The sequence below is a fragment of the Bombina bombina genome, chromosome 1 (assembly GCF_027579735.1).
Source record: "Bombina bombina isolate aBomBom1 chromosome 1, aBomBom1.pri, whole genome shotgun sequence".
NCBI lineage: Eukaryota > Metazoa > Chordata > Amphibia > Anura > Bombinatoridae > Bombina > Bombina bombina.
The window spans coordinates 1,151,367,528-1,151,388,858 of NC_069499.1; the positions used below are offsets into that span (position 1 = coordinate 1,151,367,528).

At 36.1% G+C, this 21,331-nt stretch overlaps 1 protein-coding gene across 1 annotated transcript in view; it reads left to right on the forward strand.

The window, feature by feature from the left end:
* LOC128646107 (glucose-6-phosphatase catalytic subunit 1) overlaps positions 1–19,290 on the forward strand; it is a 36,339-nt gene extending 17,049 nt beyond the window's left edge. Inside the window, exons 2-5 of the mRNA XM_053699560.1 lie at positions 9,134–9,243; positions 12,877–12,979; positions 15,279–15,394; positions 17,195–19,290. Coding sequence (XP_053555535.1) covers positions 9,134–9,243; positions 12,877–12,979; positions 15,279–15,394; positions 17,195–17,706 — 841 coding nt within the window. The 3' untranslated portion in view covers positions 17,707–19,290. The remainder of the gene's footprint in view (positions 1–9,133; positions 9,244–12,876; positions 12,980–15,278; positions 15,395–17,194) is intronic.
* Positions 19,291–21,331: the final 2,041 nt, after the last annotated feature.

Below are 21,331 nucleotides of genomic sequence, written 5' to 3' on the forward strand. Positions count from 1 at the left end.
GGGGGCTCACATTAGGGGGTAATATAGTTAAAATAGGTGGCGGAGGTGTAGGGGGATCATATTAGGGGGTAATATAGTTAATGTAGCGGCGGTTTAGGGGTTAATACATTTATTGTTAGGAGTGAGAGGGGGTATTGCGGATAGAGGGGTATACGTGTCGGGCTATGTTTGGGAGGCGTGTTAGACAGTTACGGTTGATTTTATAATTTAGTCAGTTTTTGTAGGCGGCGGCAGTTTGTAAAGTGCCGTAAGTCACTGGCGACTCCAGAAATTTGTACTTACGCAGATTTCTGGACATCGCTAGTTTGTCAGACTTACGGCACTTTAGCAATTGCCGGTGCCGTATATGAGATAGCTCGCTGTGCAAGCTGAAACTACGGGCGGCGCAGGTTTCCATGTTTGCGACAAAACCTGCGCCGTATATCGGATCGCGCCCCAGATGCATAACATTATTACAAACTCACTGTGTAGATACCTTTGAGATCAGGTTCCTAATGCTTAAATGACAGGCATTCAAAGAATGCTGTAATTGCAAAGTGAAAAGCTAATTTTCCTACTGGTAAGCTGTAGTTAAAGAGGTGCCAGGTAATCCAGTTTTCTAGCAACTGTATTTTATGTAGAGGAAGAGCTACAATACATTCAAGTTGAATGTAGCTCTTCCTCCACATAAAATACAGTTAGGAAAATTAGCTTTTTAACTTCGCAATTAAAGCATTCTTTGAATGTCTGTCATTTAAGCAATAGGAACCTGATATTGGCAAATTTGCTTTGAATCTAGGAGCTAGCTAAACATCTTAGGAGACAGGTGAGTCACAATTATTCCAATTTAAAGATTAATTTTATTTTTGTACTGTATTTATTCAGGTTATATTATTTGTTGAATGATTCAACAAATATTATAACCTGAATAAAAACAGTACAAAAATAAAATTAATCTTTAAATTGGAATAATTGTGACTCACCTGTCTCCCAAGTTGTTTAGCTAGCTCCTAGATTCAAAGCAAATTTGCCAATCCCTACTGTACTGGTGGAAGAGACACAGTCAGTGCTGACAACCCACGGTACGCCACTGTGCCTAAATGCATTGAATTGCTGCCATGTGATTGGCTGATTAGCAATTTGTGTTACCAAGCAATTGAACAGGTGTACCTAATAAAGGGGCCGGTGAGTGTATATGTATATAAGTATATACTGTACATGTATATTTAAAATCTGCTGCCCATCGCTGCACAACTTACTCCCTTTACTGTGCTAGTTTGAGGCTCCCATTACATACATCATAACCCTTTCCATTCAAATACTTTGTCATATACCATATACCTTTTAACATTTATAAAAAAAAAATAATCAGAAAAAGTATATATATGTATATATATATATATATATATATATATATATTGGTGTAACATTTTATTTTAATGTATTTATGTTGTGTTTGTTACACTTTTTCTAAGCTGTACCCTTCGGTCGCACTAACCCAAAGAGCGCAAATTCCATTTGCGTTTGAGCGAATTAGTCTATTTAGAACTTATAAAACATGCACAGGTTGCTTAGACCTGCGCTAACTTTAGTGCACCACTTGCTATCTAGCCCATAATGTTTCCTCTATCACAAAGCCTTCTAATTAATCAACATTATAGGATCACTTCCAATCTTTCCAGTTTGTTTAGATGCTGGAAAAACTTGAAAGATCCTTTTTTTTGTTTGCAAAGTGATCACAATCTTTCAGAGTCAAACACAGCTAAGATTGTTAACTCACATGAGATCTGAACTCCATTTCCCCACAATTGTACTTGCAACTGCCAATAATGGATGGAGATCACTAAAATAAAAAATGGGTTAAAGGGGTTAATGGAGTCTATGGCCTCTAGTTATTTAGGTCTGTCGGACCTGATCCGACAGTGCGGATCAGGTCCGACAGACCTCGCTGAATACGGCGAGCAATACGCTTGCCGTATTCAGCATTGCACCAGCAGCTCACAAGAGCTGCTGGTGCAACGCCGCCCCCTGCAGACTCGCAGCCAATAGGCCGCCAGCAGGCGGACAGGTTATGGAGCAGCGGTCTTTGTGACCGCTGCTTCATAACTGCTGTTTCTGGCGAGTCTGAAGAAACAGGGGCCATCAAGCTCCATCCGGAGCTTGATAACTAGAGGCCTATGTATGTTTAGCAGTTTGATAGAGTGGTAGTTATGATAAGTGTTAAACAATCTAAATGGCATTTAATATGTTGAAAATATATATATATATATATATATATATATATATATATATATATATATATATTTATTTTTTATTTATTTTTTTAAATAAATTTTAAAATCCGTGTTTTTGGTTTTGCTGAGATTTTCATCCAACATTAAAAAGAATACTGCGGGATATAAATGTCCATAAAAAGAAAGTGGCCACAACTTATCTCATCTTCTAAAATGAAATAGTACAGTTCTCACACGGTAAATCATGTAACTGCTAAGTTTTAATGATACAGAGCTGTAGAACTCACTGTACAGACCATATTTTCAAAAAACCCACTGTACAGTTTCTCTTTGCCAAGTTTCTATAACTGTAAGACAATAGCTGTTTTAAACAAACAAGACTGAATGGCAAAACACTTCAGGTTTAGTGCAGTTGATCTAACGTGGTGTCGGGTTAGCACGTGAGCGATAACTGTTAGGTTTTTTTACAGCGCACCCTACTGGGAGAAAAAGTTAGGACAGTCATGTTATCTAAAGTCCTGAAGTTAGCGTGCTATGTTCTTTCGCTTGCACTATAACTTTTTACTTTTAACTTTTAATGCACACAATAACCTGGACACGATAAATATATATGGGCAGTGAGCGCACAAGCAAAAAAGTAATTTAGGGGGCGTGTCCGGGCTGTGGCCATGTTAGGTTGCATTCTCTGTGGCTCCTAACGTGATCTCCACTAATCTCCTGATTACTGAAATAACTCTGCAGCATAAGCTGAAATACAACCTAATTTCAGACAGATGAAGTAGCGCTGAATCGACATATATCCATATTGCAGAATTTATGATCATCAGGTCCACACCAGGACCACTGAAATCCTAGGCGGAGGCCTAGTGCCGAGATCTCTAGCACCCCTCCCCGTGAATCGAGTACAACAGTTTCTACTAGACTACTTACTTACACATGTCAGTAAACATCTAATATGGAGGAGCCTTATAAGCTTATAAAGGCTTTATTGCTACAGCTTGAAGCGAAGCTGGATGGATGTGTTGATCTCATCACAACAGTGAGGAGCGCAGATAGGGAAGCGGAGACTGATCAAGGGGCAGATCCAGATACAGAGACTACGCCACCGCAAAGGCTTGTGGGGCCCTACCCTGAGATACCTCTCACATTTGAATCAGACGACCGCAAAGCCTTGGATATATCATTGGTGTCATACGATACTGAAACTTTTCCAACCGACAATACAGAAGCCTGGGACCTCAATTATTCAGAGTCTGACATGAAAATACCTATGGAGCCACCCTCAAGCCTACAAAACATAACGCTGCATCTTATACCCAGCTCCAACTCCTATCATGAGGGAAATATGAGCACACATCACACATGTAAGAGTGTGTAAGAGCGGCCGGCTTCCGCAATAGGGTGCAGGAATCCATAGAGTACAGATTTCCCCACAAGGATTAGGAGGCTGTACAGCTACCTAACCTGGCTTCTTACTTTGCTTTACACCGGATACAGAAGAATAAATCCACTACCAGAGATATCACATGGACTCGAATTATAACGGCACCTTCCCTCAGAAAGGGCATTGGGTGAGTCTTGGTGTCATACCGGATCATGAACTGCGGAATGGTCTCTCTATACCTCTAGCCAGACGTATTGTCCTGGAGAGCTACTAAGACAACCTAAGTTTCAATATCCCCAGCTCCTACATGAGCTGCTTGCAAGACACGCTTAATACAGACACTTAAATGGAGCCCTCTATATACACTACATGGAGTCTGTAATGTTATGCTTAAATATATGTTAGTACGAAGCTAGAGACTTTTTTCATTATGAGTTTATCATTAATGTCATAACACTTTTAATAGTTAACATGCCAAAATATATCTGTACAAATACCCATAGTGGCCCTCTCCTACAGTCCTATATCTCATTACATCACAATTATATAGACAGATAAGGGCTCTTATATTTGTGTCGATAAGCTCTGAGACCCTCTTACTTTCTTTCCTTTTTATTGTGCTTTTATTTTACTCTTGCTAGGTAACTTATTTGCTAAACATAGATTATAGGACTATCACTGGAGTAATTTATGCCCTTATAGGTACCTAACCTCTCGTATTACTTGCTTCTCCATAAATCATATTGCCTGCTTTAATACTATATACTACTATGACAGCCACTAGTTTCCTCTGACGCTCGCCAAAGCTTCAGCAACTGCAGCTTGCATTATCTGCCACCAAAGCTTTAGAATGCCTATATTTGTTATAGCAAGATATCCCAATCACAAACCCTCTACTAAGTTTCATAGATTCTAGGAGCGATCGTCTACATTATAACATAAGTAATAGGCGAGAGCATCACCTCACACGTTATTTAGTTGTATGCTATTTTAACAGCTACTAGTTTCACTTCATTATACAATAGGACAAAAGCGACAATTGACTACGCCTTCCATACTCTGATGCAATACAAGACCCAGATTGACAATGCACCTAAAAAGCCTTATGTTATTGCTATTCCATTGGACAACTATACGCATACTATTGTAGTGTCTTCTCATTAAGCCTGTTACATTCACTCTGGGTTTTTGTCTATCAGTAGGATATACATTAGCGTCCCTAGCTCTAAGTTGCATTTATTTATTTAGCTATATTTCTCATTAGCAACAGTAGTCTACAGTATATGACATTAAAATATTTTTTTACAACTATATTACATTACTACAAGCGGTTGAATATGGAACTATGATTTCATACCTATATGCTCATTACATCTATTATTAGGTGTACGTGCCATTGTACTGGTAACCTGCCATTTGTATTATTTAATGTATGCCTATTCCTCTTGATGGCTTGGTTAAAACCTGCACATTTGTATCGTATTTTTTATTGTGCATGAATATATATACTATGTTGTTACTCCTAAAAATCTCAATAAAAAAATTATTTAAAAAAAAAAAAAAGTAATTTAGCACCACTTGTAAACTGCCCCTGATAGTGTATCACACATGCACTTTATCAAATGTTGCTATCGATTGGATTATGATCATTCAGAATTTGAAAAACAAGGATTGTGAGCTGAAAAAATGCAGATAAATGGGATAAGAAAGATTGGAGACACCCTTATATCTTTGTGGGAGAATTATTCTTCATTTAAAGATTATTTTCCAAATCCTGCATGGTTAAGCATTGAACCAAACACTGTTAAAAGATGCCAAGCTGACTTGCAACACTGAGGCCTCCTCCTTTGAATGACCTTTTAGCCATCAGGTGATGATAAAGCATGATAATTATTTTGCGTTTACAAAAACAAAAGATTGCTATAGGGTTGTTTCATAGCCTAAAACTAAGGGATACATTTATTAAGCAGAGGATGCTGCTTATTCTGCGCAAGCCTTTCGGCTCGCAGGAAAAAGACCACTGCTCCTAAACTCGTACACCACTCTGAGGTGGCGGACTACAATCTCCAGTTAATTTTTTTTAAAAGTACCCCAAATACTCTCAAAATAGGGCATTATATTTTTTTATTTAAATAAAATTGCATTTTTTTAAATTAAAAAAAAAAACTGCAATAGGCAGTTTTAGGGCTCTAAAGTTGGTGGGAGTGGCGTGAAAAATAACGGCACTGAAAAGTGCCTTTACATTGCGGTCTATGGGCATAGACCACAATGTAAATATATATGTACTGTATATGACTACATGCATATATATTTAAGTGTTAATATGTGTATATATACATATTAACACATATATTTGTATATAGTCATATACACATATATTTACTAAGTGCTGCCCATCGCTGCGCTACTTACCTCTTCGCTGCATGAACAGCAGAATGAGGCTCCCATTGGAGCCTATGGAAGCATGCTCTCATAGGAGCAATGCTTTCCAGCTATGCGAACGTGAGCTCACGATTGCATTGTTGTAAACTTGTAATACCAGCGCACATTAGCGTGCGCTGGTATTACAAATTGAAGCGCAAATATTGCTTAAACTAAAGCGATATTTTGCGCTCCACTTGTAATCTACCCCTAAGATGGGCAAAATTAGACTAGAATGCAAAACCTATTCCAAATAGAATTGTATTTTAAAAATAGAATCTTCACCAGTCTTCACCTGGCCTTCATTCCCAGTCTGTATGCCTTAGCTAGTGGTCTATCATCCAGGGTAAACTCTTGGGTTTGTGCTTTCCTTTTAAGTATAGGAACAGAAATACAAGGAGTTAGAGCTGCCGATAATGTTATACAAGGAAACCTAGTAGTTGTGCCTAAACACTTTCACTATATCCATTTATATATCCTCAACTATATAAAAACAAAATACGCTGCTATTTGGAGCATAGCCCAATGTTCCCAAACTATATTAAAAGTCAGTCTTCAGCTAAAACCTACATTTTCTTGCATGGAGTAGAAGGCTGAATCCATTTTCATACCAAGTAATCCGCTTTTCCTATTCTCTGAGTTTTTGTGACATCAGAAGATTAATTTTGGTTCCATTAGGGCCTTGATCCATTTGTCTAGCAGGTGATCATGCTTGATTGCTACTCTGTTGTTATAATTGTTAGTTATTTTAAAGTTAAAGTTATATGATCATCATCTATATTAAAAATGTATAGCAATAAAATATTTAAAACATTAGGATAGCAATATATTATATTACCTTAGGTGCAATAGTACCTTTGCAACATTTTATTTACCATTAATCAATAAAAGGCATATGAAAGCAAAGAATTTATTTTGTGATTTAGACAGAGCATATCATTTTAAAAAAAACTTTCCAATTTACTTCTATTATAAAATTTGTTTAGTTCCCATGATATTCTGTGTTGAAGTGATACCTAGGTAGGCCTCTGGAGAACTACATGACAGGAAATAGTGCTGCCATTTAGTGCTCTTGCAAATGGATAAAATGGATACAAATTTTGCAAAAACTGTTGCCATATAGTGCTCCAAAAATGGGCTGGCTCTTAAGCATATGCCCTTGCTTTTCAACAAAAGTTACCAAGAGAACAAATATTATATAAATATATTAGAAAGATGCTTACAATTGCATACTCCAGCTAAATCGTGAAAGATATATTTTGGGTTTCACATCCCTTTAATTTCAAATCTCATGACTCCATTAAAATCAAATGTCCATAGTAAATGATCCAGATGACAGACCCCAGATGATATAAATAGACTGACAGATAAGGATATGAGCTTCTAGTCCATTGCACTCTGCTAATGACGCATAAAGAATATTGCTGGGCATTCTCAGAAATAGACTGGGACACTTAGCATGAGTCTGTGCTTTCCACAATGTCATCAAAGTTCCACATATTCTGCTTATCTAGACCTCGGAAACACAGAAAAATGCTAAAAATAAAAGAGATTAGTTATGTTTTTTTATAAATACTTTCTGGCTTTAAACAATACGATTCATTTTCATTTTTAACTCAAATCTAGAAGGCAATGTGTATATTTTAAAGGGAAAATGTGTTGTAATTAAGACATTATTAAACAAACTTTCTTGAAATGTTTAATGAACAATGCTTGATTTGAAGATAAGCTCATACATTTTTATTTATGAAATGTAACATATAAATTCAATTATATATAAATTAAATTCAACAAACACAGGCGTTTTCTAGTTTTCTAAGTCTAGAAGGAACAACAGAAGCACATAATTTGCCACTATGCAGAGCTAACAAATTTGCACGATTCACAAAAGATCAGAACAGCTTAAAGTAACACTAAAGTGAAAATTCAACTTTAATGATTCAGATAGAGCACACAATTTTAACCAAATTTCCAGTTAATTTTCATTATCTAAATGTGCATAATCTTTCTATATGTTTTTTTATGCACACTTACTGAGGCACCAGTTCCTACTGAGCATGTGCAAGGACTAAATATATGTATATGCATTTTCTGATTGGCTGATGGCTGTCAGAGGGGGGAAGGAAAATTACTAACTTTGAAATCTGTCAGAAAAAAATCCACTACTTATTCGAAATTCAAACTAAGGGCCTAATGATTATTATTATCATTTATTCGTATAGCGCCGCCAAATTCAGTAGCTCCGCCTCTGATGATCTAAACCTCTCGGTTCTGGTGAGATGATCTAATACGTCTCGTCAGTACCGTGAGGTGCCTCAAAGAATTTTTTAAAAATTATATTTTTTTCTTGAGAGTTATCTCTTCTGGATGTGAAGTAGAGACACCTACAATGCAAAATAATGCTCAAAAAAAGTCCCCAGCAATTTGGTGAGATTTCTCTCTATGCAGGCTAGTTTTTGATCTTAAGGCTCTTGCATTGTCAGTTTATTATGCATTTATTGGTTATGGAATTCTACTGTGATTAGTGGTCCTTTAAGCCTAGATCCCTAAATTTACCACTTTGAACAGTTGTCTCACCTACAGGATGCCAAGACTCTGCCCTCAGGCTCCTGGTGTCAGATTATATATTTCAAATGTTAGCACTAAGGAACCTGTTGGCGCTCTACAAATAACTGATAATAAATGTTAGGAGGTATGATATATAAGAAGTGGTGCTTATATACATAAATACTATTAATATCTCCCAATAAAGCATATACAATTGCCACAACTTATCCATTGTTAAGAAATATGTTTGCATATTACTTATTTTACTAAATATGCTCATATAGATCCCTCAACCAGCTCCCAATATACCATAAAGTACTATAACATGCAATGGAACTATTGTATGTATTGATATGATACGTTTACCTAAAATATAGTAGTATAAAAAAAATGTATTTAATGTACTCCAAAGAAAATTCCTATCTTTTATCATGCTCCATTCACAATTTGTGATAGATTGTTACCCCAATTAATTAGTCATATATGATAAATCCTAAAGAAATTAACATCTATTTTTCTTAGTGAACCCCAAACCCTGTGTGATCTAAATGTTTTACATTCTTTATAGGATTCTTTTTGGACAGCGTCCATACTGGTGGGTCCATGAGACTTCTTTCTATGGTAATTTCTCAGCTCCTGTAATCCAGCAGTTCCCTGTTACCTGTGAGACTGGCCCAGGTAAGACTCGAATGCGTAACCAAAATGCTTACCTTCCGCATCTGAGTTCTGTAAAGAAACATTTCTATGAGGCCATTTCTATGAGGCTTACATTAGAGAAAACTCACAGGGGAACATTAATTTTCAACACAAAGATTAGCAAATCTGTATATATATTACTCGGTAATAGATCTCTTCACATTGTATAATAAATGCAAGTAGATTGTAATACTGTCAAAACAAATCATCAACTAAAACTTATTCATTGATGAGGTATAGAGCTTTTCTAAACATAAAGATTGTTTAACCAAGTGTCTTACTGAAGATATTTTGGGTATTCGAATATCAATTTGTCCCTCTTAAATGTTCAACCAAAAGGTTTGGTACTGTAAATCTGTATCCACCCTTAAAACCAATGATAATTACACTGTGTAGTAAATATGGAACACAACTGTACTGAAAAAAATGTTGTATCATAATGACCATAGATGAGGCACAGAGTACCATGGACTGATACTATAGATCTGGTGAGGTCTTTCATTAATTACCAAACAGCAATTATGAGCAAAAGAAACTGGACCAATAGAACACATTTTGGTTAGAGGGAACTATTTTATTCCCATTCTTATTACATTAACCCCTTAATGACAACAGTACTTTTCCATTTTCTGTCCTTTTGTGACAAAGGCTATTTTTACATTTCTGCGGTGTTTGTGTTTAGCTGTAATTTTCCTCTTACTCATTTACTGTACCCACACATATTATATACCGTTTTTCTCGCCATTAAATGGACTTTCTAAAGATACCATTATTTTCATCATATATTATAATTTATTATAAAAAAAATTATAAAATATGAGGAAAAAATGGAAAAAAACACATTTTTTCTAACTTTTAGCCCCAAAATCTGTTACACATCTGCAACCACCAAAAAACACCCATACTAAATAGTTTCTAAATTGTGTCCTGAGTTTAGAAATACCCAATGTTTACATGTTCTTTGCTTTTTTTTGCAAGTTATAGGGCCATAAATACAACTAGCACTTTGCTATTTCCAAACCACTTTTTTTTTAAATGAGCGCTAGTTACATTGGGACACTGATATCTTTCAGGAATTCCTGAATATCCCTTGACATGTATATATTTTTTTTTAGAAGACATCCCAAAGTATGGATCTAGGCCCATTTTGGTATATTTCATGCCACCATTTCACCGCCAAATGCGATCAAATACAAAAAATCATTCCCTTTTTCACAAATTTTTTCACAAACTTTCGGTTTCCCACTGAAATTATTTACAAACAGCTTGTGCAATTATGGCATAAATGGTTGTAAATGCTTCTCTGGGATCCCCTTTGTTCAGAAATAGCAGACATATATGGCTTTGGCATTGCTTTTTGGTAATTAGAAGGCTATTAAATGCCGCTGCGCACCACACGTGTATTATGTCCAGCAGTGCAGGGGTTAATCAGGGAGCTTGTAGGGAATGTGTAGGGTTAATTTTAGCTTTAGTGTAGTGTAGTAGACAACCCAAAGTATTGATCTAGGCCCATTTTGGTATATTTCATGCCACCATTTCAGCGCCAAATGCGATCAAATAAAAATAAATTGTTTCCTTTTTCACAAACTTTAGGTTTCTCACTGAAATTATTTACAAACAGCTTGTGCAATTATGGCACAAATGGTTGTAAATGCTTCTCTGGGATCCCCTTTGTTCAGAAATAGCAGACATATGTGGCTTTGGTGTTGCTTTTGATAATTAGAAGGCTGCTAAATGCCGCTGTGCATCACGCGTGTATTATGGCTAACAGTGAAGGGGTTAATTAGGTAGCTTGTAGGGAGTTTGCAGGGTTAATTTTAGCTTTAGTGTAGAGATCAGCCTCCCACCTGAAACATCAGACCCCCTGATCCCTCCCAAACAGCTCTCTTCCCTCCCCCACCCTACAATTGTTCCCGCCATCTTAAGTACTGGCAGAAAGTCTGCCAGTACTAATATAAAAAGGTATATTTTTTTTTGGGGGGGGGGGTTTAATAGCATATTTGCATATGCTGCTGTGTAGAATCCCCCCTTAGCCTCCAATATCATGGATCCCCCATCAAACAGTTCTCTAACCCTCCCCCTCTAGCCTAATGGGCGCCATCTTGGGTACTGGCAAGTAAAAAAAAAAAGATTCTTTAATTTTGAGCTACTTTCTGTAGTGTAGCTACACCACCCCACCCCACCCCACCCCTCCCAGAACCCTTCGATTACTTTATAAATAAAATTTCCCCCCCCTTTTCTCCCAATGTATTACAGTATTTTATTTTTCTGTAGGGTAGCGGTTCCCACCCGCTCCTGCCCCGTGCACGCGCCCGCCCGCCGCCCCCGTGCACGTGCGCGCGTCCGTGCGCGCCCCCGAGTACTTCCGCCTCCGATCCCGCCCCCCTTCACATGATCATGGGCCATTGTTAGCTGCCCACCCGCCTCCCTGTTGCGCTCCCACCCACCAACGATGCTCCGGTGCAGAGAGGGCCACAGAGTGGCTCTCTCTGCATCGGAGGCTTGTAAAGGGGTATTGCAGGATGCCTCCATATCGAGGCATCACTGCAATACCCTCAGAGCTGCTGGAAGCGATCGCGATCGCTTCCAGCACTCTGTTAGACAACTGACGTACCAGGTACGTCTATTGTCATTAACTGCTTGTTAATGCATGACGTACCTGGTACGTCAGTTGTCATTAAGGGGTTAAAAAAAAATTCTTTCGTGATTCAGATAGAGCATGACATTTTAAGCAACTTTCTAATTTACTCCTATTATCAAATGTTCTTCATTATCTTGGTATCTGTATTTGAAATGCAAGAATGTAAGTTTAGATGCCGGCCCATTTTTGGTGATCAACCTGGGCTGTTCTTGCTGATTGGTGGATAAATTCATCCACCAATAAAAAAGTGCTATCCAGAGTCTGAACCAAAAAAAAACTTAGATGTCTTCTTTTTCAAATAAAGATAGCAAGAGAATGAAGAAGAATTGACAATAGGAGTAAATTAGAAAGTTCCTCAAAATTGCATGCTCCATCTGAATCCCGAAAGAAAAAAATTGGGTTCATTGTCCCTTTAAGCGAGTAAGCTGGAACTGAAAACATCTCATGGACTACTTATATCTTCCTCCTTGAAGAATACCTACTAAACCAAGATGTATTGCGCCAGGTCTAAGGGGCTACAACAAACTAGGATTCAGAATTAATTTGTGTTGGCTTGGTTAATTTAAACATATTTTGTATGATTAAGTGTTCTCAAATAAATTATTTTAAAAATATATAGTCTGTATGGGGACCTCAAGGATGGCTGTGGACACACCTTCCTAAAACATGAAAGGTCACTTGCTTGGCTTTGTGTAATAATCCAGGAATAAATTAAGTTCCTCATATGGAATAAGACACACAGACAGAAAGATAGATAGCTCTTTACATTTAAGAAACCACACTTTTCTATTTCTATTTCGAGCATATATTTTCTCTTTAAAGAATTGTTGAAAGTTGTGCCTTGTATCATGATGCCTTCTATGTTGACCTGTCTCGTTGGTCTGTTTGTTCTAAACACATCAGTAAGTTTCCTGTAAAATGTGAAAGTATATTTACATTATATAATACATTTCCTGTTTTTTCCCTTCTTATAGGAAGTCCCTCAGGGCATGCTATGGGTTCGTCTTCCGTGTACTATGTGATGGCTTGTGCAGTATTCAGTCTACTAATTCAAAACCAAACTCACTTTAAGAGCCGGTGAGTGATAGATAGTGCAGCAATAAATGAATAAAAAATAATAAAATGTCCCTTTAATGGGGGTTTCAGATATTGCCTGTTCGTCCAGATTTGGAGTAATTTCCTATGATACTTATTTTAAAGGTAAAGCAACTTCAGTTGTCAAGTGCCAATAAAAAGTTTTCAATGATCTCTCTGCCATAGTGAGATTATCTTTGAACTGTCTTCAGTTCTATAAGCTCCTTTAAGGAATTTTATAAAGGCAACTTTTAGCTTGAGAGCTGTATTTGCTCTGCAGGGTTCTGGGTGTGAAGGAGAGACACATTCATTACAATACAATGCTCAATAATGCCATGTTTAATTTCTCACCATGCAGGAGAGTTTCTGATTCTGAAGCCCTAAGTAAGCCTTGTAACGGATTCATTTGTGGCCAGAGGAATACATTCTGGCCTTGCACGCTGGATTTGCCTATTGCCATAAAGATGAAGCAATAAAAATATTTTTTTTAAATTAGTTGCATCTCTGAAAACTGTATTGTTGCTGAGTTTAAAAGCACTAAATTAGTTTCCACATCAAATCATGTTCAAATTAAGGGCTAGATTAGAAGTGAGGCAGAAAGGCATTCCCTAGCGTTATTGGAATAGTTTGCGCCCCTTTTCCATTGCGCTTGTATTACAAGTTGAGCAAAATCAGAGCTGTGGTTAACTGTTTTCCGAAACAAAAAAAATGCACAAAACACTTCAAAAATACATTACAAAATACACTTACACTTACATTAACAATGTCTAATAAAAATTATTTTAAAAAATATTGCACACAAAAGTTATAAGGGATCAAAGACATGAGATCTCGGGTGTAAGAAAAAAAAATCCACAAAAGGAATTTAACATTGAGATACATACATATCTAAAAATGTATATGTATATATATATATATATATATATATATATATATATATATATATATATATATATATATATATATATATATACAGTATATATATATATATATATGTGTGTGTACATATATATTAATGTATTTATATGTGTATGTATTTACAGACATATATACACAAATAAACACATAAATATACTGTATACGTACACATATATAGACATATATATTAGTGCATTAGAGCCCTTTGCCATTGAAGGGACATGAAACCCAAAATATTTATTTCATGATTAAAACAGAGAATACAATTTTAAACAACATTCCAATTTACTTCTATTATTTAATTTGCTTCATTCTTCAGATATCGTTTGTTGAAGAAATAGCAATGCACTTGGGTGAGCCAATCAATTGAGGCATCTATGTGCAGTCACCGATCAGCAGCTAATTAAGCCTATTTAAATATGCTTTTCAACAAAGCATATCAAGAGAATGAAGCAAATTAGATAATAGAAGTAAATTGGAAAGTTGTTTAAAATTGTATGCTCTTTCTAAATCATGAAAGAAAGAAAAAATTGGGTTTAATGTACCTTTAAAGATTCAGATTGAGCATGCAATTTTAAGCAAATTTCTAATTTACTCCTATTATCAAATTTTCTTCATTCTCTTGGTATCTTTATTTGAAATGTAAGAATATAAGTTTAGATGCCGGCCCATTTTTGGTGAACAACCTGGGTTGTCCTTGCTGCTTGGTGGATAAATTCATCCACCAATAAAAAAGTGCTGTCCAGAGTACTGAAACCAAAAAAAAGCTTAGATGCCTTCTTTTTCAAATAATGATAGCAAGAGAACGAAGAAAAATTGATAATAGAAGTAAATTAGAAAGTTGCTTAAAATTGCATGCTCTTTCTGAATTACAAAAGAAAAAATTTGGGTTCAGTGTCCCTTTAAGTAGATGAAAACATGATAAAACATAGTTATGCAATATTCATATTTAATAAAGATTTTGACTGTATTTACTGTAAATCTTATACATTTTCTAATACGAATATGCTATGTTGTTTTTGTGATTGGTGTTTAGTTTTTTTCAACATTTTTTTTCTCCATTTTTTCTCCATTGATTACTGTGGGGGAATACATGCACGCGCACACAATAATCGTAGTTAGAATTTTTGCTCTAGTCGGGTTACCGCTTGCAAAATACGTTTTTTTGTTGTTTTTTTTGCAACCTGACTAGCACAAAAAGCTTAACTCTAGGAAAGCTTACACAATAACGCATTTTACCGCGCCACTTGTAATCTAGCCCTAAAACTCCTATAACAGCTCTTGATTTACATCAAGCCAGATTGGAATTTCTACCCTTGACTACAGTTGGCTGAGCCACTGATTGGTGCAGAGAAGCAGAGACTCACCATGGTTTTCATTCCAGGTGCCAACGATGGATCCTGTGGGCAGTATTCTGGGGAGTGCAGATAAATGTTTGCCTGTCTCGCGTATTTGTGGCAGCACATTTCCCTCATCAGGTGATTGCTGGCGTCATTTCAGGTACAAACACAGATATATTTTAGCTCAACAAAAATGCTATTAAGGGAAACCTTTGTCAGGATTATCAGTTTAGGATATTTACATTGTATCACCACCAAGAAAACAGAACATTACAACATTGTGCATTTATTTCAATTTTTTGTAGCTTTTTTTTTTTTAATAGCTATTAGGTAAAGTTATTAAATTATTATTATTTTTGTGTGATTCAGACCGTTGTATCGTTCCCATGGTATTCTTTGTGAGATATATCTAAGTGGGTGTCTGGATCACTACATGGCAGGAAATAGTGCTGCCATCTACTGATTTTGCAAATGGATAACATTCTAGCAAAACTGTTGCCATATAGTGCTCCAGAAATGTGCACGCTCCTGAGCTATTTTCAACAAAAGATACCAAGATAACAAAGAAAATTTGATAATAGAAATAAATTAGAAAGTTGTTTAAAGGGACAGTCTAGTTCAAGTACATTTTCATGATTCAGATAGGGCATGCAATTTTAAACAACTTCCCAGTTTGCTTACTTTTACTTATCATCAAATTTGCTTTGTTCTCTTGGTATTCTTTGTTTAAAGTCAAACCTAGGTAGGTTCATATGCTAATTTCTAAGCCCCTGAAGGCCATGCATTTTGACAATGTTTTAAAGCTAGACAGCACTAGTTCCTGTGTGCCACATAGTTAATATTGTGCTCTCTCCTGTGGAGTTATTTATGAGTTAACACTGACTAAAATGCAAGTTTGTCAAAATAACTGAAATAAGGGGCAGTCAGTAGAGGCTTAGATACAAGGCAATAATGGAGGTAAAACATATATTAATATAACAGAGGTGGTTATGCAAAACTGAGGAATGGGTAATAAAGGGATTATCTATCTTTTTGAACAATAACAATTCTGGAGTAGACTGTCCCTTTAAAATTGTATGCTCTATCTGAATCTTGAAAGAAATATTTTAGGTTTCATGACCCTTTAAAGGACCAGTCAACATTGTAGATTTGCATAATTAACAAATGCATGATAAGAAGACAATGCAATAGCACTTAGTCTGAACTTCACATGAGTAGTAGATTTTTGTTAAATAAATGGCAAAGTTATGTCTATTTCCACTCCTCCTGTATCATGTGACAAACATCAGCCAATCACAAATGCATATACGTATATGCTGTGAATTCTTGCACATGCTCAGTAGGAGCTGGTGACTCAAAAAGTGAAAATATAAAAAGACTGTGCACATTTTGTTAATGGAAGTAAATTGGAAATTGAAAATTTGCATGCTCCATCTGAATAATGAAGTTTAATTTTGACTTGAGTGTCCCTTTAAGGAATTAATATTTATTCCTATTGTGATAAACTGTTTGCATTTCAAATCTAGAACTATATCATATTGACTATAGATTTTTTGGCCAGGAATAATTGGGCACATTTACTTAGTTAAAGTGACAGTGAAGTCAAAATTAAACTGTCATGATCCAGATAAAGCACACTTTTAAACAGGTCTGCAGTGTTTGTTAACAGTTTATAACATTGCTACAAACATTGTTGTAAATATAATACTGCTACCATAAAATGCTAAAGACACCTGCACACTCCTGAGTCCCTATTAGCTTACCTACGTTTAATGTTACACAAAGGATACCAAGAGAATGAAGCACCTTTAGTGATAGAAGTAAACTGATATTTTTAGAAAATTGTGTACTCTATCCAAATAATGAGTCAAGTTTAATTTTGACTTTACTGCCCCTTTATGTTAGTATTTGAACAGACAATTCCTAAGATTGCTAACTGTTAAATATCTTTTTTTACCAGGCATTTTAGTGGCTGAAATATTTAACCATGTCCAGTCTATCTACAAGGCCAGTCTGAGAACGTACATCTACACCACCTGTTTCCTATTCTTTTTTGCTCTGGGATTCTATTTAATTCTTAAAGCTGTGGATGTGGATCTGTTATGGACAATGGAAAAAGCCAAGAGGTGGTGCGCCAAGCCTGAATGGATTCACATTGAAACCACTCCATTTGCAGGCCTCATCAGGAACCTGGGTATTTTCTTGGGCTTGGGGCTTGCCCTAAACTCTCAGATGTATAAGGAAAGCTGCCAAGGGAAGCAGGGAGGAGTCGTCACATTCCGCCTGTCCTGCATTATGTCCTCTCTGCTTATTATCCATATATTTGACTCCTTTGAAATTCCTACCCAGGAGGAAAGTCTCTACTACTTTTTATCCTTTTGCAAAAGCATTGCTGTCCCCCTGACTGCTGTCAGTCTAGTTCCTTATTCCGTGTCACAGGTTTTGAAGTATCAAGACAAGAAAATGGTATAAAGATTATTTTTTGTTTTTTTTTGTTTTATGCAATTGGTCGTTCATGTGTTTAAACCATCTGAAGAGCAAATTAGACAGGATTCTGCAAATACATTACTTGATTTCTATATGTCAAAGTTCTGTAAAATATATGTATGAGGTTTATAATGCATTTTAGAGCTGTCTTGCAGGACATACACTTTTCTAGGTTGTAGAAGTAAAATTCCAGGGTAATTGGATTATTAAAATGTAATTGGGCTTATGCAACCATATTGATAAAGTAGCACTGCACTACTGATGCAGTACCTAAAACAGCCAGGTAGCCAATTAGGAACAGCATATGTGCAGAGTCGCCAGTCATTGGCCTTGCTCAGCTAAAGATCAGAAGTGTATTGTTGCCTTAACATCAATGTCCTAGTCAGCAATCTGCTCAATGGCAAAAAGCTGTACATTTTTGTTATTTAAAAAATATATATATAAAGTGGTTTTGTGTTTCGGGATGAAATCTTCAATTACTATATCACTCATTTTCAAACATTTCTTGTATTTAAAACATGATCTTGTAAAATACGGCATAGTTGTGGTCAATGACAAAAAATATATTTCTTAATGTTTCTTAGAAAACAAAATGAATATGAGAGAAATTAACCAGCTTCTTATGTTTTTCTTAAATATTCATAACTTGTTCTTTAAGAATTATTACATTCATTTTATGTTATTTATGTCAATGTTGGGCTAAATTCAATCAGTTTGTTTACGTAGATAAACATATGTCATCTTACTGATAACTATAAAAATATGTATATACATTGATTTTTATTCTTTTATACAAACACAGTACTTTTTTGTATATTAAAGGGACAGTCTGGTCAAAATTTAAATGCACCTAGATGCATTACTTTTTTGAATAGAAACATATTGGCAATATAAATGTATTGGCAAAAATGATTCTAGTAAAAGTTATCACTGTTTTAGTGTTAACATTTTTCTCTGCACGTGCATGTGGAGAATTGATAGATATTCTCAGTGCACCAGCATTTTAAATACTGCAGCTGCTGAGAGTGCCAGTGGGGCTTGTATCATGTCAGCAATTAACAAACTGAGTCATTAACACATGGCACAAGCACCTTTGGCTCTTTGAGTAAGTGCTGAGTTTAAAATGCTGGTGCACGGTGGATACTTAAATACACATTTGAAACAGCTATAGCTTTTATTAGAAGCATTTTTGCTAATGCATATATATTACAAAAAGGCTTCTATTCAAAACCAAAATGTATCCATGTGTATTCCAGTTTTGGCAGGAATATCCCTTTAACTATTTCTAGCAAGGTTAACAAAAGGTTAATGATAGACATAAAAGGAGGATATATATGAATAAAGTAAGGTGAATGGAAAAAAATGAGATACAAATAATGGGAAAAATGTTTACTGCTGAAATTATTATGTTGAAATTGTTTTTATTGTATTTTTTACAGAGTTAATATACAGAAAAAGAAAACAGTTCAATAATCCATTAAAGTACAGATGGTACATTGTCTATACATGTTATATTATTTGTTACATATAAACGATTCTGTCAAATAAAGAATTTTTCAAAAATGTCAATGTTGTTGTTACATCATTGTCGGTGCCATGTTTTATTATAAGGAAATTCCATCTCGACCCAGAGGGCCACATAGTTTATAATATGTGGGAGCTGATTTTCCCGTCTTCCAAATCTAGTTGGGTGAAGATACCACTTAAATGCTACCTTTATGTAATTTTCTTTAAGAGCGGCATTATATGAGAACGATAGACCATAAGTTAAGGTATCAATCCATATCTTAAGAGGCCAAGTCTTACCTAAGTCCTGCTCCCATTTTAACATAATTTGTGATTTACCTAGATTAGAGTTACTGTTAAGTATTAGATAAAGGATCGATATCACACCTCTAACATATTCCTTAGTGACGTACAGGGATTCGAAAGTGTTATTTATAGGGAATTTGAAGTTACCTAATATTTCTTGTACCCTGGATTTTAATTGTAAGTAATGAAACCATATATTCCTGTCATTGGGGTTAAGCTCTTTGTACTGCTCATATGAGATCAACTTATCTTCTGTTATTACAGGAGCTATTCTATAGAGACTCTTGTTAGCCCATTTCTGTTGTACTAACATATTGATTGTAGATTGTGGCACCACCAAGGGTGTAACCCTAGATCCAGCCTGGATTAAAGTGTGTTTTGCATTTAGCTTATGCCATAGGGATATAGTGTGGTAGATCGCTAAGTATTTGCTCTGTAAGGGGTGTTTAGAGTTTTTCTGGGGCCTCTGATTCAATTTGTACCCATTGAGTACAATGGTCATTTTTAAACCAATGTAAGGTCTGGGCTCATCTTGCTGAGTGATAATATGTAACTAAGGCCTAGATTTAGAGTTCGGCGGTAGCCGTGAAAACCAGCGTTAGAGGCTCCTAACGCTGGTTTTGGGCGCCCGCTGGTATTTGGAGTCAGTGATTAAAGGGTCTAACGCTCACTTTTCAGCCGCGACTTTTCCATACCGCAGATCCCCCTACGCCATTTGCGTATCCTATCTTTTCAATGGGATCTTCCTAACGCCGGAATTTAGAGTCGTTTCTGAAGTGAGCGTTAGAGCTCTAACGACAAAACTCCAGCCGCCTGAAAATAGCAGGAGTTAAGAGCTTTCTGGGCTAACGCCGGTTCATAAAGCTCTTAACTACTGTACCCTAAAGTACACTAACACCCATAAACTACCTATGTACCCCTAAACCGAGCTCCCCCCACATCGCCGCCACTCGATTCAAATATTTTAACCCCTAATCTGCCGACCGCCACCTACGTTATACTTATGTACCCCTAATCTGCTGCCCCTAACCCCGCCGACCCCTGTATTACATTTATTAACCCCTAACCTGCCCCCCACAACGTCGCCGCCAGCTACTTAAAATAATTAACCCCTAATCTTCCGACCGCAAAGCGCCGCCACCTACGTTATCCCTATGTACCCCTAATTTGCTGCCCCTAACACCGCCGACCCCTATATTTATTAACCCCTAATCTGCCCCCCTCAACGTCGCCGACACCTGCCTACACTTATTAACCCCTAATCTGCCGAGCGGACCTGAGCGCTACTATAATAAAGTTATTAACCCCTTATCCGCCTCACTAACCCTATCATAAATAGTATTAACCCCTAATCTGCCCTCCCTAACATCGCCGACACCTACCTTCAATTATTAACCCCTAATCTGCCGACCGGAGCTCATCGCTACTATAATAAATGTATTAACCCCTAAAGCTAAGTCTAACCCTAACACTAAAACCCCCCTAAGTTAAATATAATTTAAATCTAACGAAATAAATTAACTCTTATTAAATAAATGATTCCTATTTAAAGCTAAATACTTACCTGTAAAATAAATCCTAATATAGCTACAATATAAATAATAATTATATTATAGCTATTTTAGGATTAATATTTATTTTACAGGCAACTTTGTAATTATTTTAACCAGGTACAATAGCTATTAAATAGTTAAGAACTATTTAATAGTTACCTAGTTAAAATAATAACAAATTTACCTGTAAAATAAATCCTAACCTAAGATATAATTAAACCTAACACTACCCTATCAATAAATTA